Genomic DNA, 27,816 nt, shown 5'->3' on the forward strand with positions numbered 1-27,816 from the left:
TCCTCCTCCTCCTCCTCCTCCGCCGCCTGACAAGGGGACGGGGGCGGCAGTCGCGGAGAGGCGGCAGCGGGGGGGCGAGAAGGCAGGAGGCAGTCCTCGAAGCTCCGCCGGTCCGGGCGCCCTCTCGTCCTCCTTCTCCTGCGTGCGGAGTGTTGAGGAGCGGCCATGGTGAAGGTGTCGTTCAACTCCGCGTTGGCACAGAAGGAGGCGGCCAAGAAGGAGGAGGAGAACAGCCAGGTGCTGATCCTGCCGCCGGACGCCAAGGTGAGGGCGGCGGGGGACCGAGCCTGGCGCCGGCCCGGCTGCGCGGCAGCGGCCGCTCCGCTGCGCTCCGCTCGGCGGCGCGGTGCTGCCGAGGGCAGGGAAACGCGCTGGGGACGGTTTTCTTCTTTATATGCTCATCTCCCCGCGGCGATAACCGCGGGCGGGCCAGCAGGGAAAGCTGCGCAGCGGTGTGCCCCGCCGCCCCTCGCGGCTCACGCTTCTAAAATGGCTGACAGGAGAACGAGCTTTAAAGATCCGCTTCTCCCTACTTTGGGGATTTTTGTGGTGATTTCGGGTTTGTTTTTTTTAAAAAAAATTTTTTTTTTTTAGCCCGACAGCGCTTGGACCGCGTCCAACTCGGCTTTTAAAGGCGCTTTCGTCTCCTTTGCGGCGTCCCGCCCGGACCCGCCGGTGGCGGCGAGCCGAGGGGCCGGCCCGGCGCGGTCAGGCGGGGGCGCGGGGACGGGCCGAACCCGGCTGAGCCCGGCTGCCCGCCCGGTCCCGCAGCCCGTCCCCAGCCGCTGCCGCGGTGGGGAGGTCGGCGCGTCCCTTCGATGTGTTTGGGTCGGTCGCGGAAGTTGGTTTGCGTGGAGAAGGCGGGTCGCGCCCGGTCTTCACGCTGCGTTTAATACCCTGCGGCCGCACGGGTAAGTCCGGCGAGCTGCTGGCCAGCCCGCAAACCTGCAAACGCTTCAGGGCAGGGAGCGCTCGGCGACGGGGAAGGTGGAAGGTTTGGCCGTGCTTGTGCCGCAGCGGGTTTGCAGAGCCTGGCGACTGTGTGTTACAGCGAACTTCGCCGTGAAACTTGGCCTGGTTTAAATAAAGGAACAAAGAGCTGCCTCCCCCCTCCCCAAAACAGCACCCAAACTGCAGTCGCTGTCGCCTTCCCTCAACGTCCCCAAACAGCAACAAAGAACAAACGCAACAACGGCTTTTAAAGTTTTTGAAGTGCAAAACTGCCCAGAATATAAAGGGTTTTGGTTGCAATGTCTGTGCTCCCGTAATCAAAACCCGTTTTTAATTAGGAGTAGTGTAGTTTGCTCTAAGCTCTTTGAAAAGAGAATGAAAACTTGAAAAATGGCCAGCTGCACATAAACGGCATGCCTTGGTGTTTTCATTTGCTTTCATAATTTTTTGTGCATCAGACCTCTGAATGACCAGAGTGGATCTGCAAAAGAGATGGTGTTTAATAATTTCCTAAATATTTGTCATGAACTTCTGCATGGGAAGACAGTATTTGTTGGAATTTTTAGCATGAAGTTGTGCCCTGATGCAGGTTTTTCTGTAATTTTGATGGGACCAAGTTCTTCACCTGCAGAATCCGCTGCTGTTGCAAAGCCAAGAGGGACTGCAAGATGTTTTCTGGTGACATCTTCCTGGTATAGCAAGAGGTTAAATTTCACACTTCTACTGAACATACTGCACTTATAGAACTCCAGCCAAAGTATTTAAGTCGTTGGAGTAGTGTGCCACAACAAATAAGACAGTATCATTGCTCAAATTGCCTGCAATTATGGGAATTCCGTTAGGTGGTCTGTGTGCCTAGTTGTTTCTAGCCAGAGTGCCGTTGTCTAGCGGGTAATGGATTCCTCGAGCCCAGTTTGAGCTGTGGAGCTCTTTCCTGACCCCCGGTTTGATCGGTTTGACACCAAGCACTTAAGCAAGACACAAACTGCTAGTTCCAGAAAACGGGTTTTTCATAGTACCTTGGAATTCAGATCTGCCCTGGATGATGTTTGTTTCCAGATAGCCTACCAATTTGGACTTGTCATTCCTACCGCTGAACAAACAAAATACATCTGGCTAATTGTACGCTGGGGAGCAAATCCTCCAGACCCTGTCCAGATATTGACGGAATCGTGTTATTTGACTATGATTTCCGTAATTCAGAGCTGTAAATTCTTGCAGCTGAGGGTGAGACAGAGAATCTGCCTTAACTTTTCCCAGGTCTTAGTACTGCTTTGCTTGTCTAGAAATGAGACTTGCAAACATTCATTAACCAGGTTGAAAGGTGGTCTGGTCTCACAATAACTACATCTAAGTTCTTGCAGTGTTACCAGGGAATGAACATGCCTGAACAAGGCTGAAAACAGTCCTAAAATAGCATGCTAGGGTGGATGGTCTGTACAGATGAAAAATTCCAAATGCAAATGAGTGCTCTTAAGGGACATCGAGCCTTTGACATTCTCCTTGACATACTTCCATCTTAGCAGAACTGCAGACCTGCACCTAACAGTATGCAAAATTCTCTTGAATAAGCTTTGTCTGAGCTTGTGTGTTTTAGAGCATAAATAAAAGCAGATCTGGGTACAGTAGCATAATCTGTAGTTTAGTAGCAAAGGCTGTGCAATCCGTGCAGGGTTAACAGTACTGAAACAAATTATGTCATGTAGCTGTAGAGGTGTTTGGATCTTCGAGTCTGGGAGTTTTTTCTCAGATCTCAGACAAAAAAGGGAACTGAGGGCCATTTAAAACCTGATACCTTTGAGGTAAGTGCAAGATACACTCTTTGAATTTTGCCTTCTCTAATAGAAATGCATTAGAAATGAATCTTTTTACTGCCTTCACAAGGAACTTTTACTGCCTGTGTAGTTCTTTGGAGGGCAGGGGAAAAATAAACCACATCTGACAAACGTATTATTTGTGTCGCATCTGACAAACGTATTATTTGTGTCGCATCTGACAAACGTATTATTTGTATCACTTCATTGCTGGAAAACTCTTAGCTTCAAAGTGAGATTTGAGAGCAATATGAGAATGTATATAGAAAAGTGAGTTCTGGTAGACTTGAAAAAGGTCACGTCTCCAAAACAGCATATGTAGGATGTTTGTTTTCCCCTCTCTGGTATCTTTACAGACATTGTTTCTCTAGGATAATACATGTATCTGGATCACAAGTGTGAACATGAAATATATTACATTTTATGAAGCTTTCTTTTATGAAGAAAGACCTGGGAGGCGTTCTGGCTTTGAAGTAAACGGAAATACTTAAAACCGGAAGAAGATCAGCGGAATTGCACATTCAGAATTTTATTATCAAGAACTTCCAAAGATTTGAGCAAGAGATAGGAGTAAACTGGTTGATATTAATGAATAAAGCCAAATAGTCTGAAATGTCCAGAAAATAAGGATTTGTGGAGTGAGCTTTTGGGCTAGTTATTTCTTTGACAGTCTCATTCTGCTGCTTTTCCTGGCATGGTGTCATGGAGACTGATAGTCTTGTCTGCCATTGCTGGATTACTCTCAACTAGAAAATCTTCCCAGGGCTTATTAAAGAGCATTTGTGGCCAAAATATGCTGCTGATGGGGCATAGAAATACTCTGATCTCACCAAAATTTTCCCAGTAACTTCTGATGCAGATACTAATAGGAAAATAGTTGGGGAAGGGAGGAGAGGAAGATGTGAGAAGAGTAGGGGATGTAGCATGGGAAGAACAGCTTAAAAAAAGGTTTTGCAGAAGTCACTGGTTTTATGCATTGGAATATGCTACTTAAAATGGAGTTTAAAAATCGAATGCTAATCCCGTCTCTGCATAAATCACCTGTCAGTGTTATTGTGTGTTGTGAAAATGGCTCCGTAATTACTGTAGGCAACTATTACAACTCTGCTACTGCTGTTGGGATGATTTCTATGCCATAATTCTTGGCCAAAATATAGAATACACTTAGTAAAGGTTCTCAGGCCGCGTTTGATTTTCCACTTTGCTTATTGTTAGTACAACAGGGTATTTTATGACCCAGATTCCTAACAAACAAACAATATGTGGTATTTTAACATTTCTCCCTACAATAGGTATTTGGAGAGCCAGAGATGGTTCTGAGCATAGTTGAAGTCTTCAGACATTTTTCAGATTCTGTTAATAAAGTCAGTAAGTCTCAGGCAGTTGCTTACCTCCACCAGAATATGTGGTAACCTCTTTTTTTTTTTTTTTTTTTCTCTTCTTGAGGTGCTCAACTCAGCACATCTTTACCTAATACAGCTTTGTGTGTGGAAGCTGTGGATTCACACACATGTATCATAGCTGACCTTTGAATAGCTGGATCTGCAGAGAGATTTCAGTGTGAAAGTGTAAATGTTAAGAATTTTAAAAGCATCGGCTTTCTGCATTTATTCCTTATGAAAACATTATTACTCCACACTCTAAAATTAATCTTTTTTTTTTTTTTTTCAGTTTATCTTAATCTTTTCTAAAGCATACTTAAAATGACACTTTTAACACAGAGTAAGAGAGTCCACGTGGGAAATACTGTTGAGCAACTAACAAGCACTATTTTTCTGTAGAAACCCCCTTAGATTTCATGTAATTGGTTAGCTGTTTCTGAAATAAAGTTATTAGCTTTACAGTTGCTATACTCTGTGTGTGTGTATATATATAAGTACTGTATAATATATATTTATATACTATATACTAGTATACACACTAAGAAATAGTTGCTTATTGTTTTGCTGTCAGGAAGGCAGGTTTTCCTACTACATGGGACATGTCTGCAGATTGATGTTTTGGGATTGTTTTCTTTGAGTTTTGTTTCTTTTGGAGGAGCATTCTTATTCCCTTTATAGCCTTCCTCCAGCAAATTTTCTATAGGCCTTTCACCAGTTACCATTGGGGAAAGAACAGTCTTTGTATTTTCCAGTATTTTTTGTGATGCAACTAGGTCATTAAACCAACCAGCTTCTGCTATCTGAGAGTATTTTGCATTAAGGCATGATTATTTAAAAGAGGACCAGAAGTAAAAAAAATCTTAGCAAACTGAATTATCTCCCCCTTCTCCTCCCTGTCTTTGTCAAGATTTTAATGAAAAGCCACCAAAACTCGGGTGAAAACCGTCCAGTTTCAGGCACAAAGGGTACCTAGGATTCTCTTACTTACTTGGCTTTATGGGTACCAGCAAGCATAAATTCAGGGAAATTGAGTTTATGTAAACAAAATCTGTGGCACAAGGAACTCTTCCTAAGAAGAGAAGCCTTGTGGCTGATGTCATCCCCTACATCCTTTTACATGGTGAATCTGTGCTACTGGTTTAGTTCTGCTTCCTGAAAAGATCACTGTTGTCTTGAGACACTTGTCTCCTAAAGCTTATTCCATAGAGGTTGCCAGCAATTGAAAAAACGATACTAAAAAACCAACATCTTGAAAGGTTAGTGCTGCTCCTCCGAAAATCTCTTGCTCTTCTGGAGTGAGTTTAGGAATTTGGAATTAGAAGTTCAGAAAGTGGTCTGGAAGAGGTTGTGTCACCGCCATCCCCTCAGTGATGGAAATGAACCTGTGTGACAGGGGAGTTCTGTCAGTGGTCCATATCTCACTTCCTTTTCTGTTTCTCATTGCTTCCTGACCTGAATAACAAATTGATTGGAAATAAAACCATTTCCCAGAAGAATGATACTCAGTATTTCAAACAGGATGTACTTTACCAGACCTTTGTGATAACAGCTTCATCAGTTGTTTGTATCATTTACATTTTTGGCTGACTGAGCAAGAGCTAATGTCTGTACATTACAGTTTATATTAATTCAGTGCAGGGATGAGCATAGAGAAAGTCCAAATACTTTATACAGTTCTAAATAGTTTCTCTTTTCAGAATAACAATTTATACTTGGCTGAGGCCTCTTGCCCTAAAAATGTATTTGGAGAACTTTCTTCTTTGGTTAGTGTTGTCATGTGGAAAGGTCTGTTAATAGATGAAGCTTTATGTAATGCAGTATCTAGAAAAACTATCCTGAGCCATAATGTATCGTTACAGTTAATGTCATAAATACTTATCTTATATTCACTCCTCTCTTCTTTCTGATAAGCTTCAAGAAACTAGTTTGGATAATAACATTGCATAGTGGTATGAAGAGTACCACTTAAACAGAGGCTGTTGGAACCAAAAGTTCTGTTCAGTGGGAAAAAACTAAAATTAAATTAGTTCATTTCTGAAGGTGTGGATCAAATTGAAATGCTGAACTTTCCTGTAAAAACAAACATTTAAAAGAAACTGTTCTTGGAATCAATAATATTTTCAAGGGAAATGGTTTAGACTCCTTCCATTATAATGAATATTTAATCCAACATATGAATGTCTATTTCAGTAGAAGTTTTATTTAAAACTATAACGTGTATATATGTTTTTTCCCGTTAAGTATTTTAATGAATGTTTACACTTGCAAATGTAGTCTAATAATTGTATTTTTATAGACTCAAATAAATAAATTTTCTTTGTTACTTGTATGTTTTTTTCCATTTTTTTCTTATCAGCAATTTAAAGTTTTGATGATAATGGTAATTTGAGGGTGGGTTTTAAGAATGGTAGGCAACTTGACTCCAGTAATGTTTTCAGTTAACTCTTCTGCAGTTCTGATTTTCAAGTATTTGTCAGCATTATACATACCTTCTATCCAGTAGCCACTAGCTGGTGCAGGCACCAAATAGGTTACATACAAAGAAAATAGTTCTCTCTGTGACTCTCAGGAAATACCTTCAAAAGGAAATACTGCATTTTTAAGTCCTAGTCATTTTAAATGTTCTTTATTCTGCTCTTCTGAAAACACTGTGACGTGTTTAAAACATAAGAACTACAGCTGGGATAAGTAATGGTGTGTTCTGTTAGCTATTGCATGGATTCCTTCCCACCCCCCATTTATTCTATGATTGACAAAGTTTAGCATTATCGGGTTTTAGTCTCTTGATCCATATGAATAATACAGCATTCATTTTCTTACTATTGATGTACTGCTTTTTATCCTCAGTGGAAATTACTTTGAATCTACAGATGAAGAGCATGCTAATTTATAAAACTCAGATATCTGTCCTAATTTTACAGATGTAGTAAATGAAAGGAATGAGATTATTAATAAGATTGAACTCTGCAATGAAGTCAGAAATGGTTTTGCAGCAGACATCACGTGGCCTAGGTTTTGGACCACAATGGACATATAGAGACACTCCAGCTCCCATTTGAGTGATCCATGCAGCATCTACAAGCAGGGTTCCTTTGTGCAACTGCCTTGCAAAATTTACCATGAAAAAAGGGCAAAGTAATATTTGCCCAACAGTTATTATAGAGGTCATGGAAAAAATAAGTTGATATTTTGTTTGCCCTTTCCAAATAGTGTCTCTGTGTGTGTATGGAAATATTTTTATAAAGTTTATATATTATTAAGTATAAAATACATTTTTTTAATATATATGTATATATACACACGTAAAAATAAAACCCACGGGCATTTTAAGACTAGAGTTCCTTGAATGCAAATCCTTGGATAATTTGCGGTTGTCTTCCTCCTAGGGTTCAGCAAACTCCTGCTTTTGATCATGGCTTTCTGCTGTTTTGGTTGTAGAATGAGATGGTGGAATGACTGTGGAAAAAGTGTACTGGGGTGATCAGAACTGGGAGGGGGCAGTGACCTCTGGGGTAGATCATACATGGTTGCTGAATCAGGAAAGTCTAGTTAGTTACTTTTTTAAAAGATACAGTGTACAGAGGAAACCCTTGCATTTACACATTTGAAAATGCGGTACCCTTTCCAGGGTGGGAGGCTGAACATGACTTTTCGAGGCTGCCTCAAAGTGCAGTGAGTTGTCTTGTCTAGGGTTTGCAGTTCTGGGGAAGTTTTCTTGCTGCTTGGTAAGGTGTGTGAACGCTGGCCAGCGTCTGCTTCTGCGGGGTGTGATGCAGCCAGGTGCTGGGTACTGGAGTGTGTGCTCCACTTCAGGCTTTGAGTAGTCTAATTGCAGTGAAGCCCTTCAGATTGTTAGAACAGTTTCTTCTAGAAAGAGGGCGTAATTAAATGTAAGCCTTTCAAGGTCAGCTCTTCTGTGCTGATACTGGTAAGTGCGACAGTGAAATTCTCTTCCTTATTTGCATGTAGAATGGTTTCTACTCAGAGAACTCTGCTTGCCATACAGGTGCTACACAAATCACTAATACATGTATTAGCAGGTTATGTTTTTTTGAGGACAGGACTGACATTCAGAGAGACCCCAACAGGCCTCAGTAGCAGCCTGAACAAAACCCTCATGAGTTCCAGAAATAACTAATGCAGAATCTGGAACAGACTCACCTGTCCATGAGGACAGGCTGGGGACCACCTGGCTGGGAAGCTGATCTGCTTGAGAAAGATGCAGGGCTCTTGGTGGACAGTCAGCTGGGCAAGAGTCACTGGCATTGGTGAAGGTCGAGAACTTTCTGATCTAAAAAAAGACATTGACAAACCAGTGCAAGTCCAGCAGGGGCCACCATGATGGTTGGGAGCTGGAGCACGTGCCCTGTGAGGAATGGCTGAGGGAATGGGGCTTGTTCAGCCTGGAGATGATGGCTGCGGGGGAGGTGTCTGAAAAGACAGTGGCCGTAAATTGAAAAAGGAGAGCTTCTAGCTGGGTATAAGCAAAATATTTTTCAATCTGAGGAGAACTGAATGCTGAGCAGGTTACCCAGAGAAGCTTTGAAGTGTCAGTCCTTGGAGGTTTTGAAAACTTGACTGGACAAGAGCTCTGAGCAACCTGGACAGGCTTCGGAGTCCACCCTCTGTTTGAGCAAGAGGCTGGACTAGAGACCTCCCAAGTGGATTCTGCGATGCTGGATTAAACTTCTGAGAGAAAATGAGACACGGTGTTTGTAACTTGTTTGAGATGACATACCATCTGTGGCTGAACTGGGAATAGAGTTATTAAATTCTGAGGCTCAGTGGTGCATGTGTGCATGCTAATGAGATCTCTTGGGTGAAAGAGCCATCACCGCTTGGGAAAATAGCCTTGAGAGAAATCTAGGTTAAATCCACATAGTGTTCCATCATACTGATGTCTGAGATTCAGGCAGTCATAGCAAAAAAGCAGAGAAATTTTCAGACATAAGAAGTGAGCAGGATAAGGAAGAGACAGGAACTGGAACAATCAAGGTCAAAAAGATAATTTAGTATTGATCCATTTTAAGTGGAATAGGAATCTTTTAAGTTCCTGTTTTCAAACATTGATCTAATTCAGGGTAAGTCAAGAGAGATACTGCATTTTAAGTTACAGATTTATTTAGTGTAGTTTTTACAAGTATGGTAGAAAGCAAGTCAACTATAAGTCAATGAATGCAGGTGGGAGAAAGGGTTTATTTTGGCAGTGTGTAAAAATGAAGCATTTTTCAAAATTTGACAGTTTAATGAAATGCCGTGTTTGACATGCTGTAACCATAAAGGGTGTAGTGATTTTGTTTTCTGAAAGCAAAATATATTCTGAAAAATGTCCCATATAACCTCTTAGGTTTGACGTTTCTTGTTTTAAAAAAATAAACATCCCACAGGTACCTCTTGCCAGATATCTGTGCAAGCTTTCATCTGCATGTTTTGGTCTATGACTTGCAAACTTTTGCACCAGAACACTTCTCTTTTCTTAAAATACTTGAGAAAAATAGGTGTGGAATGCGGAACAAATTTCCATTGTTCAGATTTATGAAAATGTAGAGGTAAATTTGTCAACATTTATACATATAAAAAAGCTGACTTCCACCAGCTGTTCACTAGGCAAGCTTATGAAGATGTTTTGTATTCAGTATAGTACAGTGGCAGTTGTGGATCTCTGGCTGTCAATGAGACAAGAACTTTTGAACTCAGCATCCGCGCATTTTCCAAGTGTTGTAGATTTTGTTGAAGTTTCATATTGTGGGCAGGGGGTGGAGGGGAGAAGTCAGAAGGATCATAAAGCCCCAAAGCAAGGGAAATAAAGGATGTGTGGAGCTTTATTACTTGTCTATCATAGACCCAGCACTCCTGGATTTTTTTTTTTTTTTAAATGATTCATTAATTCTCTCCATGCATAGTGTTAGTGTTACTTAAAAACTGTAGATCTGTATCACAGAATGGTTGAGGTTGGAAGGGACCTCTGGAGGTCATCTGGGCCAACCGCCCTGCTCAAGCAGGGACACCTAGAGTCCTTTGCCCAGGACCGTGTCCAGATGGCTTTTGAGTATCCCCAAGCATAGAGACTCCACAGGCTCTCTGGGCAACCTATGTCAGTGCGAAGTCACCCTCACAGTAAAAAAGTATTTCCTGATGTTCAGAAGCAATGTAAGATGATATTAAGATCCTCTTATGCTAATTGTTGTACAGAAAAAGAAGGGAAAGCATCCTTGACACTGAGTATTTACATGAAGATGCAGGATAAGAGGCACAGGAGGGCTGGTTGGTGGGGTATAGAGCACTTCTGTGGCCATAGCCCAGCTCCTCTTCCCAAGAGTGTGGCACACTGATGCAGTGAGTGGCTTATCTTGTAGCAGTAATGAAGGGAGGAAAAGGAAATAAAGTGTGCCCAGTACTCTGCATGTGACAGACTGGAAAACTCTGCTTTTGGATGGGGAAAGATACGATGGGTATAGACACAGGATAAAAAGGAAATTATAGGAAGGCTTGAAACCACTGGGCTTGGTGGTGAGAGAAGCGAGTTGGGGGGATCTTGGAACTGGACAAAGAAAAGTGGAACAATTTGGGGAACACAGTTTGAAGAAAATAGAGTAAAATACGGCATGTGGTTAGTTGTACAATCGCTTTAGACAGCCTGGGATGAGGATACAACCAAAATGTATACGTGTGAATCACGTGAAGAAAATTGTTGCCTGGTCTACAAAGACAGAACTCTCAGACTGTTTAAAATAAGTGAGGTTGGGTTTGGAGGTTTTTTGCACTTTCTAGTCCATGTAAGACCAAAGCTTACAATAAAAATAATCACTCTTAACAATACTGCTCCCAAATTTAATCAAAACAGCAGACTAAATAGTTACAGGCTTCTTCCTCTTTACCAGTCCTCTTCCATTGTTCTTTGCTATCAAGTATTGTAATCTCTTATCTCAGAAATTGAAGGCAGCGTTTAGGTAAATCAGGATTACTCACATCAGTTAAGAGTTGCAGGATTACTCTTTCAAAACCAGCTTCTTTTCTTGTCCTTTTATTATCACATAGCTATAGCTGTGGGTAAACTGCTGATTCACATCCTTTACATTGACTTTATAGTTGCAATTTTCCTTGACTTCCTGCAGAGAAATTGAACTCTTTATGTTCTACTATGTTTCTCTAGTTTTATTTCCTGCTCCCTTTTTCTTGCCTATTTTCTTACTGTTTTTATTCTCCCTTCACCTCCGTCTTTCCCAGTACATGCAGCTTCCTTCCTATCCACCGTATCCACCACCATCTTGAGCTGGCTGCTTATATTAATGTTTCTATTCCATGGTAGTTATGACGCTTGAACCATTAAATGAGTCATTTGACAGACACCTCACTTTTTTAATAAAAGACCCCCATTATTTGTTGAAAGGTAGCATTCAACTAATACAAAAATGACCTTCAACTTTGAACTTTGGAAATCTCTTGGAATGTCATTTCCTAGTGCTGTGCAACAGATTTTGTGTTTACAGTATTATTTTATAGAACATGAAGATATGTTTTATAGAACATGATATTAGAAATACAGGAAGAGATTAATAAGTACCAACTGCCAAATAGATAACCATAATTAATGAATCTCCTTGGCTATCCAAGCTATGTGACTGCAGCAAGCAACACCAGAATGAAGATCTGGTTTTCATGCTATTCTTTAGTCAGAGAGCCTTTGGCCAGATGGACAAGTCCCTGTCCATCTTGACAGAAGAGGAACTGGCAGTGCTGCCACAGAAGGGTTACAGTGTTCAGATATCAACTGCACATAAACAACCATAGCTTGTTTTCAGGCTTCATTGCCTGAGTAGAAAGAACACGTCACTCCTTGTGATAAGCGAGAGATCTCTGAAGTATCTATTGTATATGGAGTCTGTTTTTCCAACTAGCAAGTTAAAAGATCATTGTACTTAAAATTTAAATTTATTAGGAAGAATAAAATTGCTGCTTGAGAGGCAGATCACTATGATGGCCTTCCAGATTCACAGCATCTGCCAAGTGAGGAGTCTTGCAAAAGCCTGCCTTAATTTCCCATCTGCAACAAGTAATAAATAGAATACCAGGCTTGAAGCAGTCTTCAGGCAGGAATACCATGGGAGGAATGCAGAGCTCTTTCTAAATTAAGTTCGTTTTAAATTGACTGTCTTTTGGGACGATTTTCTACAGATGTCAGATTTACAAGTCAGCAGGCGAGCCTGACCAACAGAATTCAGTTTATACAGGCATTGGTCAGTATTTTATTTCAAGACTTTTTAGCCTCCCTCGTTAAAAACTACTTTTAGGGAGTCATCATTAACTTCTCCCCATTATGCTAATTAAAGCTGCAGTTGGTCAGTATTTGCCTTTAGGAAGCTCTGTCTGACCCGCTGCATTCTGTCCATCCATGGGAGCTAACTGGCATGCAAAGGACTTTGGAAGAAAACTGCTCTGAACAGCTTTCAGCCAGTTCTACCCACAGTAATTGTAAGCTTTTATATGTGTGTGTATATATACACACACACACACACACACATATATATTAGATGTTATTCTCAGATGCATAATTATGGGCGGTTTGTGTATTATGCTGCAGACAGTTTTAGTAATATTTGTAATACTCAGTAACACTCTGCATCTGGTTTGTCTGTGGATCAAAGACTACATGTTGGTCCTGAAAGACATTTTCCCCTCCTGAAATTATTTTTATTGCGGTTGTATCTATTTTTAAATTTAGGCCATTATCTTTTGCATAGGTGCACAATGGTCGTACAATATTCTGCACTCTGCACAGCATATCCATCACGTCTGGTTTAGGTGGATTCTTACCTGATTTATATGAAATTTTTTAAAAATGGTATATTTGATGTGTCCTTAATTTTTGGAAAGGAACAAGGTCTGATAATCTTCTCGCCTGTTTTAATACGAACTAGGAATATGCCTTGTAAGTTTTTAGACTGCCTTATTTTTATAATGTTAAAGCAATTATATTCCACTATGTGCAGAAAGCCACAAGGGTAAAATCTAAGTAATTACCAAGCCTAATTATACATATTTGTGGCTCAGTATTGGAGCTTCTTAGAAGAATTTTGTGATGTTACCCCAAACATGAATTTGGTCCTTCAGAAATTCAGCATTTATTTAAAGAAAAAAGTAGCATTAAAATTGAACTGAAACAACTGAGAGAATATATGGCCTGTAGCTGTTAATAACTGCTAATATTTGCAGGTTTAGGGGGTATCTGCTCCAGAACAGTTAATGCTAATTGTCATAAATAATGTTTTTGTAAATATCTCTCTGTAGTTGAGAGGTGCTTTTGGTAAACAGTTTGTGCTATCATTTGTCCACCTCCCGGGTGTTTCATGGTTCCAATCATAAGAGAGTCTGTCTTTACATTAGCTGCTGTGGTAACTGATGAAGGGATCTTTATTTAAAAATGCAGTCATCTTGTAACTTCTTTGTGAGAGAAGACAGATTGGAATTTTACCAATCTCAAGTGATAGAGAATTTAGTACTTCTCATTTTATATCTACAGGAAAATCGTTCCTGCAGAGCTTGAAGCTGTTCAGGTTGGGAAATTCTGAACCATTTAATTTTAACACTGTAGGATTTAGCATACAAGTGGCAGAGACATGCTTCTGTTTCATGTCTTGTCCATGGGAAATAGGCTAATCAGATGTTTTCCAATTAGAACAATCAGCTCATCAAGAGAAACAAGCCAATATTGGGCTTGCATTCAGTTCCTCCTAAGGCATTTTGCATCAAAGAAGATTAGTTCTGTGGTATCGTCTTAAATTTGAGGATTCACCAGGGAGTTGGAAGTACACAGGGCAGGGATGAAGCAGAAGTGGGAAAGAAAAGGACCAGAACAGCAATGATTAATTATTAGTGCTCACAAAAGTAGAGAGACATATTTTTAGAGGTCAATCTTCACCTCAAGTGCATGATGCTTTCTTTTGTCAGATACCCCTGCCAGTGAAAAGCTGACCTAGAGAAAAATTAGTCAGTAAGGCTGCAATCTCATGTTGTGCTCTGGCTTCAGAAGCCGGCGCTGCTATCTGGGAACAAAGTGCAGTCCTAACTATGTGGGGAGAGGCGCTAATTCAGCACTGTCCTTCTCAGTGGGGATCCTCTTTCACTTAATGTTTTTTTCTTTCAGAACATGAGTCACCTGGAAGGAGGATGAGCATCTGTCGCACTTTCTCCTCTGGCAGTTCAGAGGGTCAGATTTATACAGTGAGGGATGAATTATTCTTTTGGGTCAATTCAGCCTAAACTAAGCTGTCATGGCAACAATACAGAAGTTTAGCCAGTTTAGCCACAGGACAGCTACTAATACAAGTATAATTTAGCTTCAGCAGATTATTTATAATATTTTAATTTAAGGCGGTTTTAAGCTGCTTGATGATGCACTTAGTTTTCTAATTTAGAAGAGGAAATCAATTCTGTGTTCTCCTTCTGGAGCATAAAATGTTTTCTGTTACCTAATTCTTGTGGTTCCTCTGTACTGAGATGCAGTACTTTCATGCACTCTCCTAAGCAAGAGGCTAAATTGAGCTTGAACTCTTTGCTCTAAATTTGGTGTGTTGTTTTAAGTAGTCTGTGGATAAATCAATGCAATAGGCAACTACAAATACAAAATAGTTTAACGTGCCACCATTAGGGATGCCTTCAGAAATAATAATGATAAAATTTAGCTGCTGGTAGAGGACAAGAAAGATGTATTAAACCTGTTATTTACATCTGTCATCTCATATCAAGCAAAATTATTTATGGTGGAATATTGATAAACTTGTCTTTCAGGTTCCTCCTAGCATGGTAAAAGTGTACAAGTTATTTCCTTTTTCTGATTATTTTTGTCACCTATGCAAAATGAATTTGACATTAATCCCCATCTTCAGGTAGGTGTTCACACCGTGTATGCCTTCTGCACCATTTCCCAGGTGCATCTTTTGTTTCTGAATTTACAAAATGATCTAAAAATGGAAGAGGTACTTATTCCACTAATGGATATTCTGCTTGAAGTTAAAAAAGGGGAGGGGGGGCAGGGGTAAAAGCAGCACTGGGAAAGAATACTCTTTATATTCTTCGCTAGGGAGTATTTTGGTAGAGCCAGTTTGCTATCAGTTTTTGCGCATTAACTTGCAACAGTTTAAATGACAGTATTTCAAGCTTTTAATCAGATGTCCTTTATGCTTTGAAATATCTAGGGAAATAGTTACCTAATGATATGGGGCAATATAAAAATAAAAATCCTTGTTTTACCTGGTTTAGATTTATAATTGAGATGATTTATAGAAGAATCCACAGTGAATCTTAACCTGACCTGAAAGTCAATTAGATTTTCATGGGTATTATGTCCTATTCTCAGTCTTTGCAAACAGCCAGGTTTAAAACCATGCAGCTAGTAATCCTGTAATTCTTTACACTGAATTCCTTAATTAGTAATGTAAAAACTTGTAAAAGTTGTTATTTATTTGTCTTTCATTCTGCTTTTTCAGTCCACAGCAATAGTCTTCTAGCCACTCTCGCTTTGCCTTGTAATGTATCCCAGAAAAGCTGGTTGGAAACGGCTTCTGGAAGTCACCTGGTCCAACCTCCCTTTAGAAACAGGATGGTTGCCAAAGCAAGATCAGCCATGGCTTTGTCTAGTTGAGTCTTGAAAACCTCCATAGTTTGGAAATAGAGATTTCACAATCCGATTTACTGTGGTAGTTTGCAAGGTAACATAAAACAAAATCTGTCATATACCTTTAGTTTGACTCTAAATATTTTTGAAACAGATTTTGGCAGCCGTTGCCTGGCAAAGAAGCTGCATTGCCACTTCTCTATGAAAGATAATTGCAGTGTACTGTAAAGGTGGGTTTCACATCACCTAATTTTAGCTACATATGAATTAGGTACCTAGTTTGTTAACCAAGGAATTTCCCTCTGTAATCAGTGAAAAGATGTCCCTCCAAAAGACTACTTTTCACTGTGAGGGGTGGTTGGGATGAGTCATTCTGAGGAAGTGCCTCTTTCTCCCCACCATTTACAGGGAGGGTCCCCTTTCCATTTGGTGTCAGACTTGCTTAAATGGCTTTGGCCAGATGAGAGGAATTCCTTCCCGACTGAACGAAGGCAGTGTCGGGACTACACACACAACTTTGTTCAAGTGGGAAATCATCCTAATTAGCAAATACTGCAAAAAAACCACATGAGGCAGAACATAGCCTGACAATCATAGGTATCTATGTCTTCTCAAATGCTTCTTGCATGTTCTTCCTCCATTTTCTGGTTTGGGTTTTTTGTTTATTTGTCATTATTTGACCTTTTTTTTTTTTTTTTTTTTTTTTTTTTGGTTGCGAAGGGGTAATGAATTGCTTTGTATTTATTTGAATTCTGATATCTTCCCAGGATTATGTCTTGGAAGAGGGTGACTCAAAGATGGGGTATTTTTTCTTATTTTTCTTTTTTTTTTTTGATGTGAGTTATGCAAACAATGGGGGGAGGCAAGAGCATTGTAATGTGGCTGATAAAGATTTTGCAAGCAGCAGTTTATTGCTTAGGATGCCTGTGGGGACTGCATGGTTATGCAAACTAGTGCCCCAAAGGGGAGACATCCTGTAATTCTTTTAGCATAACAGGAACAGTAGACAGGCATGGCCAGTGCTGTCTTAGAGCAGAAAGCTTCCTTAACAGCAACTTGGAAAGCATCTTTCTTTGATTCCCACTCTTATTATTCTGGCAGCAAAGAGGTGGTAAAGTCTATTTCATCCTGATAGAACAACACAGGAAAGGATATATTTTGCTCTTCTTACTAACTTTGATCTTTTGTTGATTCTTCTGGTTCACTTAAATTGCATATACCAAGATAAAAAAGAATCTGACCTTTCTGAATTGACTTTTTTTTTCCTCTGCTGTTGTTGCATGGAGGTTGCCTGAGAACGGATATTTTTCTGTCTGCAATCTGTAAAAAGGCTCACTGTGTGAGGTATCTCTGGAGATTTTTATTTTTCTCGTCCTTAAGTCTGCCAATTTAGTCAGTGACAATGGCATTAAAAGCGACTGTTAGTACATGTTTTACTAAGTCTCAACTTAAATAGACCTGTTTTAAACTTTACCAAATAAACTATGTTTCGAAACAATTGTGATAAAGTGCATATGGCCTCTTCTGATGGATGCAGTGTTTGTACTTTCTGGGCCCGAAGTATCTGCTGTCCCACATGTCTTAGTAACAGTGTGTTGAAGGTCTCTCTGATGCATTGCAGGACCCTGAGGATGCTGTGCCTGTTGGGCAGAGGAGGGCCTGGTGTTGGTGCATGTGCTTCGGTTTGGCCTTTATGCTGGCTGGTGTGATCCTGGGCGGTGCCTATCTGTACAAATATTTTGCGTTTCAGGTAAGTCAAATACATTTTGTTATGGGAGGGTGGCATTTTTCTCTGTTACGCATTATGTTTAGAAGAGGGAAGAGGAGCAACAGACTAAAGCCACTATAGCCTTGCTACTCCTCATTTTTATCTAAGACTTTAGCTTTTCTAAATGCAAAATATATCACCTGCTCTGAAGTTACCTGTTGGCAGAGGAGGGCAGGAATGAAGCTGGTAAATAAAAGAGCAACACTTTTGAAAACCTTAGTTTGCAGAGAAAGGATTACATCTAAATAGGGCTTGGGTTTAGGAACCCCAGCAGTGTCCCAGATTTTCATGTGCTCTCTCTCCCGTTTTGCAGTGCCAAATACTGGAGGTGGATTAACCCCTTGAAAGCCTCCGTGTTTGACGGAGATTTCCTAGATGTATGCAGTAGGATGCACAGGAAAGGGTCTGCTTGTCAAAGCAGTGCAGTGACTTTCCTCTTTTCTGGCCTCCACAGGGATAAATACAGGCCCTGCAGGGGACTTGGGAGAAGCACAGTCAACATGGTTAAACATGCTCTGTCAAGTCTAATCCACACTGACAAGATTAGACCTCTGACAAAATGTATTTTCTGTCTTTAACAAATGGCACCACTGCAAGAGGAGCCCTGTGAAGACAGTGGTGCCAGGAAGTGGAGCATTTACCTGAAACATGGGAGATCTGAGTTAAATATTGTCTTCCTTAGGCGGAAATTTCACAGGGCAGCACTGGATGCGCTGCACTGTTGCCCAAATGGTGTACACCCTCCCTCCTTCAGAAACTGCTGGTGTTGCAAGATTCACAGGGTCAGAAAGGGAGAGTATAAGCAAAACATGAATCCCTCTAGCTTACTGGTTGGCGTACATAATTATAAGGTAGAAATTCTGTGTTCTTGTCCCTGCTGTCAGGATTTTGATTTTTCCCCATTTTAGTAACTGTAACATAGAAGGCAAACTACTTGAACGTGAGAAATTCCATCTGAACTTGCAGTTTATAGCCTCTTTGACTATCACTTTAACCTAATCTACAGGGGAACAGTAGTGTTGCAAACAATGCTTAAACAGCATAGTATATCTTGGTGGATTAACAAACTCAGAGTAGCTGAAGGCCTGCAGTATTACTAATGCATGTTTTGTCTGCACTTAGCACCGCAGTGCTCCACCTTTCACACACCAGCTAGCTGAAATTGAAAGTGCTGTTGAGTTCAGACCTGTGCTACTTGTTTATGAGTCAGATCTGGCTTGAAGGAAACATTGAGGAATTGAGCTAACACGTTTTCAGTGTAAAACTTTAAATTGATGGCATGTGCATATGCAGAAGTTGTATGTTTCCAAGACTGTCTGGCCTATAGATTTGGTACCCGGCTTCCTCTGACTCAGGACTTTATTTTACACTTCACTTAGGTAACCTGCCATGTGTACTGTGACAGAAGGACACAAATGGTGGTTTTAAATTATTTTTATTATCTTCTTGTCTTTTAAAACTGTGTGAAACAAACAAAATTTTTAGAAACCGACTTTAAAAACTTCTGAAGCCTTGCAAAACGAAGCAACTTCACAGAATAATGAATGTTCTAAGGAAACTCTTGGAAGTCATCTGGTCCAACCCCCACTGCTGCAAGCAGGACCAAATTCAGAGTTAGTCTTGCTTTTCAAAGGTGATTCAGATGATGTTTCAATGTCTTAAATTTAATTATTGACTGGTTAAATCATAATTTAATAATGATAGTAATATGCATGCATATAGGCATAGGGGCCTCATTGTCTTTCTAAAAATAAGAAGCACTGTGTGCCATAGATATGTCTGCAAAACAGAAGAACTGGATTTTAAGAACCTGCTTTTGAGTTCCTGTTTTGCTTGAATTCGAGGGAAGGACTCCCTCTGGGTTCAGTACAGTCAAGGTTTTACCCATGCTCCTCTTGTAGATAGCAACTGGCTCCTACTTCGGTGTATGAATTAAATTACAGGGAAACATTTCATCTAGTCTGACAGGTTTTTCTTCTCCACAGTGCTTTGAGAATATTAGTTTTAAACTTCTAACAAGGCTACTGATGTTTTTGTTGCTGGGTTGTTTACTATTTTTAGCAGGGTGGTGTGTATTTCTGTGGAATAAAGTATATTGAAGATGGCTTAAGTTTACCTGAACCTGGGGCAGAGGCTCAGAGTGCTCGCTACCACACGATTGAGCAAAATATTCAGATCCTGGAGGAGGATGATGTTGAGTTTATCAGTGTGCCAGTCCCTGAGTTTGCTGATAGCGATCCTGCTGATATCGTCCATGATTTCCACCGGGTAAGAAATATTTCTGAAGAAGCTGAAAGCATTTAAAACTTGAAAAATGTTCCCCCTCAGTCATCCTGATAAATGTACTCACTAATTATTGTGGTGGGGGAAAGTGGAGGGTGGAGGAGGCAGCAGAAAGAAACATTTTGATCAGCAGGCTGCAAGCAATAATTAGCTGGGCATACAAAGTACAGCATTATACAATCATCACGAGGTAGTTTGTAAACCACCATTTGCAAATATGGTTCTGTTTTTAGAAAACGAAAAATCTTAGAGCTATTTCCTTTCCTTAGTATGAGGAAGTAAAGAGAATATAGTTCTTGCTGTTTTCTAAGTCCACTGAGCCAGAATTTGACCAACTGTTGTGGTGCCGAGGGAAGTTTAGAAAGGGCTGTCATAGCTTTGACCTCACCTTGCAGGGGCTTATTACGTCTGACATCACTAGGTGTGTTCAAGCACCCCCAGAGGTTGCTGTCATAGCGTAGCTCAGAAAACCCAAAGCAGCTGCAGAAAGGGAAGGAAGCGACCAGCTGCGTGACCATGAAAGAGAGCTTGTTTTCCAGATGCTGTAGGAAGCCTAGCAGAAGCTAAATTTTCCTTGTGCACCACAGGCTATTCCTAAAGGTACTGAATCAGGGTATTAAGGCACTTTTGGCTATTTCTTCCTTTTTTGTAGAAACAGCTTTGATTGCTAAAATCATGGTAATAAATTTTTGCTAAGGCAGTTGACAGGCTTAAAGCTCTTGATATGAACAACAGCTGTAAAACAATTAGAAGCTCTTCTTTTCTGTATCACCCTGATGGAAGCTGTCTGATAGTGATGAAATGTTCTACAGCTGGCTTTCAGGAAGCTAAATTTCTGTGAACGTTTGAAGACTTCTCTGAACAGCTTTTTTAAGCAAGGCTGAAAAAGAAGAATAGGGAAGCATCCCATTTTTTTGAATGCGAACTTCAGTGTTTAAAGTTTTCCAGGCAGAATGAGTGCTCTCTCTATCAAATATTCATAACCAGATTTGGAGGAAAACATTGCTTGCTTGAGTTATGTCATTTAAAAATATTCCTGAATATATTTAGGGAGCTTCTGTTAAGAGTTAGAGCAAAGCCTCTAAAGAGGGAAAACCGGGGGGGGGGGGGGGGAAGCAGTATGTAAGAAGTGAATAGGAACAATATAATATTAAAAATTTACTTTTTGATTTGATAGGTTAAAGGCTTTGCTCTAAAGGTTGATGCAAGGATCATTTGCCATAGGCACAGCACTTACTCCCATGCAATGGGATTCGGTGCACTGATCCTTATTGTCCTGGTACTGTTTTGACTGTTGGGGTCTTGGTGCTCAGTGTTTATGTCTGCAGCCTTAGAGCTTTCAGCAGCTTGAGATAATGTCTTCTTTAGCAAGAACAGATGCGGTAGAACACAGCTCAGTGAACAGAGCCATAGGATTCATCAGGATAATTCCCTGGGCTTTTATATCTCTTGTTTTTATCAAATAGTGGTAAATACTGCAGTTCAGGTACTGTAAAGATAGTAATTCAGCTATGAATAATCATTAACACTTCAAGTCAGTAGTATTTTTGAAAATAAAAGGATTTTTGCTGCGTTATCTGTAACAGTATTTTTTTCCTTCTGTATTTTGTTGTTACCATCAGAATTTCCTCTTTATAACAAAATATAAAAGCGTGGAGATTACAGAAAGGTTTTTGTCCTGTTGTTTCAAAATGCAGGCACTAGGAATAAATTAATACTGAACTTGATTCTGTAACAGCTCAGATACACCTTTGTAATTTCATTACTGTCGTACATCTGAGATACTTATCACCTGCTGCCTTGCACAAATCCCTGTCACAGATGTAAACTTTCATCAAGACTGCCTTTTATTTCTGCATTTACCTACCCTCAAATTGGAGTTTGTTGGACAGACTTCATAGTGAACAAAACAATAATTTGAAGAACAACATAAGGCAATAGCAGTTTAGCAAAGCCTTTATCTGAATATTCTGATATTTTTGGTTTTTTTGATTAAAATAAATACTTCCTCAACAGAGACTCACTGCCTATCTTGACCTTAGCCTGGATAAGTGCTATGTGATTCCTCTGAACACTTCAGTCGTTATGCCACCAAAAAATTTCCTGGAGCTGCTCATCAACATCAAGGTACGGTTAAATAGTAAGTAATTTGTTCTTAAGACAGGGAAGAAGGAGAATTATTTTTTTTTCCAGAACTATGACATTCACATAAGGTACATGTGTTAGAAAGTTAACTGATCACTAGAGAACTTCGCAGAGAGAAAAAAAAACCCAAAACCAGTCATAGTTAATTAACTGCAATCATGACGGAATTATTTTTCAGAGGAGGACAGACAAACCTGATCTCATTCTTCGTTGCTACAAATTTGATTGACAAAACTGTGACGATGTGGTGTACCTAGACTCTTTGGTGGCTATCTATGTGGTTTTTAATTTGTAATCCATTGTGCTAAAGTTTGCATAAAGCATGTGTGCACTGGACTAAGACTGATTAGCTGAAAGGCTTAAAGTAGATATACTGGGAAATGCTTTTAACGTGGGCATTGTTTAAAGCATAGGGCCGTACGGTCGGCACTTACTTTGTACTGATCCAGTGTCTGGAGGGTGATGTACGTGAGGTGTGTTGGATCTACTGTGCGTGCTCAGAGAAATTAGATGTGGCACTAGGTGTGGTGAACTAGCACTGGATGCAAGTTCACGAGGCTTCCAGCAGCCTTAAGATGGATATTCCTGTTTCAAGGGAGGTTTTGTGTGACTGATCAGGATTTGGTCTCTATGATTAGCAAAGCCCATTTAAGCAAGAGGGTTTTTAATATAGCCAGATTCCTGGTTCTGCGAGCACCAGGCCTTCAGAACAAGATTCGGTGTCCTTAAAAACAAGGACTGTGGACAGGGCTGAGATACCACAATCACTCAGCAACCGAACATGAGTTTTCAGTATGATGTTGTAGGAGCTCCTAATCGCTTCCCAGCAGAGTTTGATAATTGAACACTGCTGCATGGCCTGTGGTGCTGGTGCTGGCTGGCTTGTCGCTGCCACGAGGACACGCTGTTCTGTTAGTAGTACTCGCTGGGTGAAACATAATGGCCTGTGAAATTGAGGAGGCCAAAGTAGATAACCTAATGGAGTCTCTTTAGTAATTTAATAGGAATCATTTTTATTGTTTAACTCTTACATACGTATGCTCTTAATGCATATTTAAATAGTATTTACCTTGATTTTCAGCCTTCTGGTTTCTTTACAGAACAGCAAAACACTCTGGGTGGGGAAGAGAGCTGATAAGCTAACTTGTGTCTAAGGTTTGGGAAGAGTGTTTTAAATTCTATTTTACTGGGCTTTTGTAACTTTAGAATTGTTAATATCATCTTCGGGTTTGCATCTTTCAAGTGAGGCTTTGAAATTAGGACTCCAGGAACCATTTTAGCCATTTCTGAGTGGTTCGTGTATTATAAATAAATTTCATGTGAAAAATGACTTCACAAGTAAGTCCTCTGCTGCTTTTTTGATGCCTATTTTGAGACTGGCTATTTAACCACACTTTCATTGCCTGTACATAAGGATGAGGTGGTGTCTGTAAAACTCAGTGACCTCATATTTTTTTACTTTGTGTATGCTGTTTTGTTTCAATTTTTAATTCACACAAATTCCACTATTAAAATCTGTTAATTTCTTAGTTTGTCATTAGTACTAAATCAAATATGCTTGGTTTACAAGTAAGAGAGTAACCAGGCGTCATGCATTTAATTGATAATGTGTGCAAAACAAACTGCTTTGATCATTGTCCCCAACAATGAGTGCCCTAATTTCATGAGGCATCTGTTGAATTCTCATTGTATTAACAAAACGCTATGGGCATTTGATGTCTCAGAAAATCAAGCTAAATGTTTTGTAACTGAAATTTGGGAAACTATTCTGCAGATGCACAAAGTGAGCAAATTTCTGTTCACTGTCCTGCAGTCACACTGGTTGCACAAGAAAAAAAAAAAAACAATTAAAGTGCTTGTTTCATTAAAATGAGCTCTGACTACACGCAGAGGACATTTCATGAAAATTGAGGTGTTCTGCGTTGTTTTGTTTTTTTAAAAAAGCCATAATTTTAGCCTAAAGAATCACATTTCTACATATTGATATAGTTTGCTTGAATATGCAGACAGTGAAAAGCCTCCCTTTCTTTGGGAAACAAGGCTGAAACCCAGGTATATTTGCTCACCCGCCTCATTCCCATTATTAAGCCAGCTGGCCAATTTTGACCATATGCGATGCACAGGACATCTCAAAGATGATGATATTTGTGGCAATGCTGGATGCCAGTGCTGGGTAATTGTTCCTATAGCTGCTGGGCAGAGGGAATTCCTGCACTGATCTCCCCCTCCTCCTGCGCTCCCTAGGAGGGTCCATGGGGTGGTCTAGGAGGTCCTGTGGTTTGGAGGGCACGAGCCCAGGAGCATCCTTGCAGGCCACCCCATGTCCTCAGCACCTTCTGCCTACCCTGCTGGTGCCCTGCACTGCTGCTTTTCCCTGGGGCTCCTTCAGGGGTCTTTCCTGAAATTTGAGAGACCAGAGGTTAAGATACAGTAATTTACAGTGATTTAATACCAAATAACGAGTGGGATAATTTGGGAGTATGAAGTCTTTCCAAGCTCTTATTTTAAGAAGAAAAATTGCTGTTGTTTTCCTCATAGTATGTGCTGAAGAAACCTCGCACAATTTAAAGTGAGTTATACAGTCCTTTCTTTACTGAAAAGAATAGCATTTAATCAGCTTCTTCTCAACATGTCACATGGACTGAAAAGACAGGCTTGTTTTACGATGGAAATTTTAAGTTGTTTATTGTTAATAAAAAATATAGCCATCTTTTGCCACAGAAGTTGAACTTGTTTCCATAATAAGATAACATTTTATTTTTAGAAAGCAAGCAACACCTTCTCTACTGCCATAAATTAGAATCACACTAACAGGATTTCATAAATGAAGTAATATTTTAGAAAAGTTGATGATTATTTACCAGTGGCAGTATTAAGAAATTGGCTGATACCTAAGTGTGTGCATGTTCAGCTGTGTACAGTGAGGTGCACACAGAGCTGGATCCCTCCCTCATTTCAGCTGTGGCAAAGTAACACTGAAGGGACTAGAAGAGGCTTGGGAAGCCTTTGCGTGTCGTCATGACTCCTGCCTTTTTCAGAATATTGCCTTAAAACACCTGATATGCCACCATAGCTTTCCATATAAACAATGGTAGGAGTCGCTGTAATAACTTATGGGGCTAGATGATCTCATCTTGAATTTGGCTTGAGAGTTTTGACTCACGCTATGAATATGTTCAAGGCTTCCCAAACCTGGGGGACTGCAGCTGGAGTATACTGCAGCTGGCATGTTTCAGCCCCAAGAGTATCCCTACGCAGAGCACAATTCTGCCAACTCCTATTTGGGAGTAGTCCCCACTGAGGTCTCTTGGGCTGTTGTTAATTAAGTGAAAACTTTGGATGAAAAGTTCAGGTCTGATCTGTGACAGTGGGTGCTTCTGGAAAGAAACATTTTTTCTCTGCTGAAGATTGACATTACTGTAGCGGGAGGAAGGTGGATGTATGCATCAGTGGAAGTTTTGTGACCTTTTTGAATATAATCATTATGTATTTCTGTAGTGCAGTGCAGTCATGTTTGTATATTTAGAATAAAATCCTGTGGGTAATTCATACTTTGAAAGAATTCAACGAAGATATGTCATAGCTGTGTTAAACACATTTCAAACTGTTTCTTGTGTACTTAGACCATGAAGAGATGGCTTTTGACAGAGCTGTTATATTTTTGTTCAATAGGCTGGAACATACTTGCCTCAGTCCTATTTGATTCATGAACAGATGATTGTTACTGATCGCATTGAAAATGTGGATCAGCTGGGATTCTTTATTTACCGCCTCTGCCGTGGCAAGGAGACCTATAAACTACAGCGCAAAGAAGCCATGAAAGGTAAATGTTCCTCCTGCGATCTTTCGTGTTGGCAGAAAGTTCAGTGCCGCTTGAGTTCAGTAAATAGGCTTGATTGTGTTGAAAATAATGATTTTTATTAAAGCAAGGTTGCTTATTGCCATAACCAGCTCTGTGGGCTTAAGTACATCTGATATTTTCTGTGTAGGTATGGAAATAAGTAATTTTATTGTGCAGAAGTGCTCAAGGCCTCAGTGAGCTAGGAGCTGCTGAAAAGTGTGTGTGTGTATGCATGGTATGTTTTGTATGGGGTTCAGGCTTTCTTCGATGATGATGTTTTCTGGGCTTTCATCAATGCTTTTCTTTAATCCTGTTTCTTGACCCACGCCCCCAAAACAAGAAAAAACTTTAATAGATGAGAAGCCGTAGCCTTGTAGTCCATGTACAGAATTGCAGGCTCTTCTTGTCATTGAAGCCATCTGTAAATTTGTCCACGTCTTCCTATTTGCATCAGTGAAATGTGAGTAAGAGTTGTCTTCACAGGAGAATTATAGTGCTTGGTACTCCTTCAGGGAAGATGTCACTTGGAAGAGTCTTGACAAGCTATTAAATACTGCCTTAAATTTTCACTCGGATTTTACTCAAACTTTCCTTTTTTTAAAAAAATTGTATGTGATGTGCAAGTGCACACTGAAGCAGTTTAATTGCTTCAGTCATATTGTTGGGAATATTCCCTGACTGCTTGGGAAAAAAAAGGAGAAGAAATACATTTTATAAAAGTAATTTAGAACAATGTTTAAAAATTAAAAGGTCTTCATAGTAAAATCCAATTCAAAATACAGTATGTTGTTCCTGTGGTAATAAATGATGAGCATGAGTTGGCAGTGAGCACTGGTTTGGCTAAAATTTGGTTAAATTATCTTTCTCTGGTTCCAAGGCATTGTTCTTCCAATAATACCAGTCTGCTCTTTTTTTGCCTATAGTGCTTTATTCCTTTGCTGTTCTCTCTCTCATGTCCCACAAGTGTTTTTACAGATGCACAGAGGAGTTTGGGAACTGGTCTGGGTTAAAACTAGCCAGTGGGGGGGACGTTGGCGGATTGTTTCTTACTGAACTAGTACTGTGATTTGGTTCACCACACCTTCAGGATCATTTCCTGCATATTGATTTTTGAAGTACGAATGTGTGCCTGTGTGTGTTTTCTCTGAAAGCAGGATGGAAGAGGGGTGGTTCTGATTTCTGGTGACATCTTACTATAGCAAATGTAAAAGTGTTATGTCTCCGACGTACCTCATTCCCTCTTCCGTTTACTCTCCGTTGTTCTTTACTAATACAAACAGGAATTCAGAAGCGTGAAGCCGTCAATTGCCGAAAGATTCGACACTTTGAGAACAGGTTTGCTATGGAAACACTCATCTGTGAACAGTAATGAGGAATATTACTGTTACAGGAGACTTAAAAACTACAGTATGACCCCACCCTTTGTATTGTGTGCAGTGATTATTTTTTAAAATCTTCTTTTATGTAAGTAGTGGACAGGGCTTTATTGCTGAACACCTTCCATACTTTTCATCTCAAGATACATGTAAAATCAATACGGTTTAGTTTTTTTCCTTATTTTCAGGTGTGGTGTTCTTCTTATATTTGAATAGCGATTGTATAAAGACTTAGTTGCTAGTGCATTTCATGTGATGAATCTTGAAAAATAGGAAGAAGAGAAAGTCTTTGAAATATCCACCAGTTTTTAATTAAGGAAAATTGAAAAGAATTATCAATGTACAAATGGACTGCAAGAGCTACTTCTAACTGTAATATTACCTGCTATATAGTTTGTTACAGCATATAGACAAACCTGTATTTGACTCTCCCTAACAAAGTGCAATTTGTTTCGTTTTTAAAATATTGTCATATTTACCTTTTTAGATTGATTTCTGACTTGATGTTTTAAAATGGCAAGTGCTGTAACAATCTTTTAGAAAATTAAGAAGTAACTTATGTTACTAACTTGTATATAATCCATGTATGTGCAATGGAAAATAAACCTTATAAACCTGTTTGTCTAAAAGTCTTGTGTTTTC

General features: G+C 40.0%; 1 protein-coding gene across 2 annotated transcripts; it reads left to right on the forward strand.

The window, feature by feature from the left end:
• On the forward strand, nt 1–27,792 carry ITM2B (integral membrane protein 2B). 2 transcript variants are annotated; one of them, XM_074913006.1, is made up of 6 exons: nt 1–264; nt 17,383–17,511; nt 19,594–19,797; nt 21,829–21,939; nt 25,630–25,780; nt 27,079–27,792. In XM_074913006.1, exons 1-6 carry the CDS (start codon nt 166–168, stop codon nt 27,165–27,167), a joined length of 783 nt encoding a protein of 260 aa, XP_074769107.1. In that variant the 5' UTR covers nt 1–165; the 3' UTR covers nt 27,168–27,792. The 2 variants fall into 2 exon arrangements, with proteins under 2 accessions (XP_074769107.1, XP_074769099.1); XM_074912998.1 differs by having other exon boundaries at nt 4–264; nt 19,591–19,797.
• The last annotated feature ends 24 nt before the right edge of the window (nt 27,793–27,816 follow it).

The sequence above is a fragment of the Athene noctua genome, chromosome 1, assembly GCF_965140245.1.
Source record: "Athene noctua chromosome 1, bAthNoc1.hap1.1, whole genome shotgun sequence".
Classification (NCBI taxonomy): domain Eukaryota; kingdom Metazoa; phylum Chordata; class Aves; order Strigiformes; family Strigidae; genus Athene; species Athene noctua.

Bases quoted from the DNA above. Each gene is read 5' to 3' on its own strand.
- ITM2B (XM_074912998.1), top strand. From the start codon at position 166: ATGGTGAAGGTGTCGTTCAACTCCGCGTTGGCACAGAAGGAGGCGGCC. The intron at 19,798-21,828 runs GTAAGAAATATT...CTTCCTCAACAG, and splicing joins TCGTCCATGATTTCCACCGG to AGACTCACTGCCTATCTTGA. The intron at 25,781-27,078 runs GTAAATGTTCCT...TAATACAAACAG, and splicing joins GCGCAAAGAAGCCATGAAAG to GAATTCAGAAGCGTGAAGCC.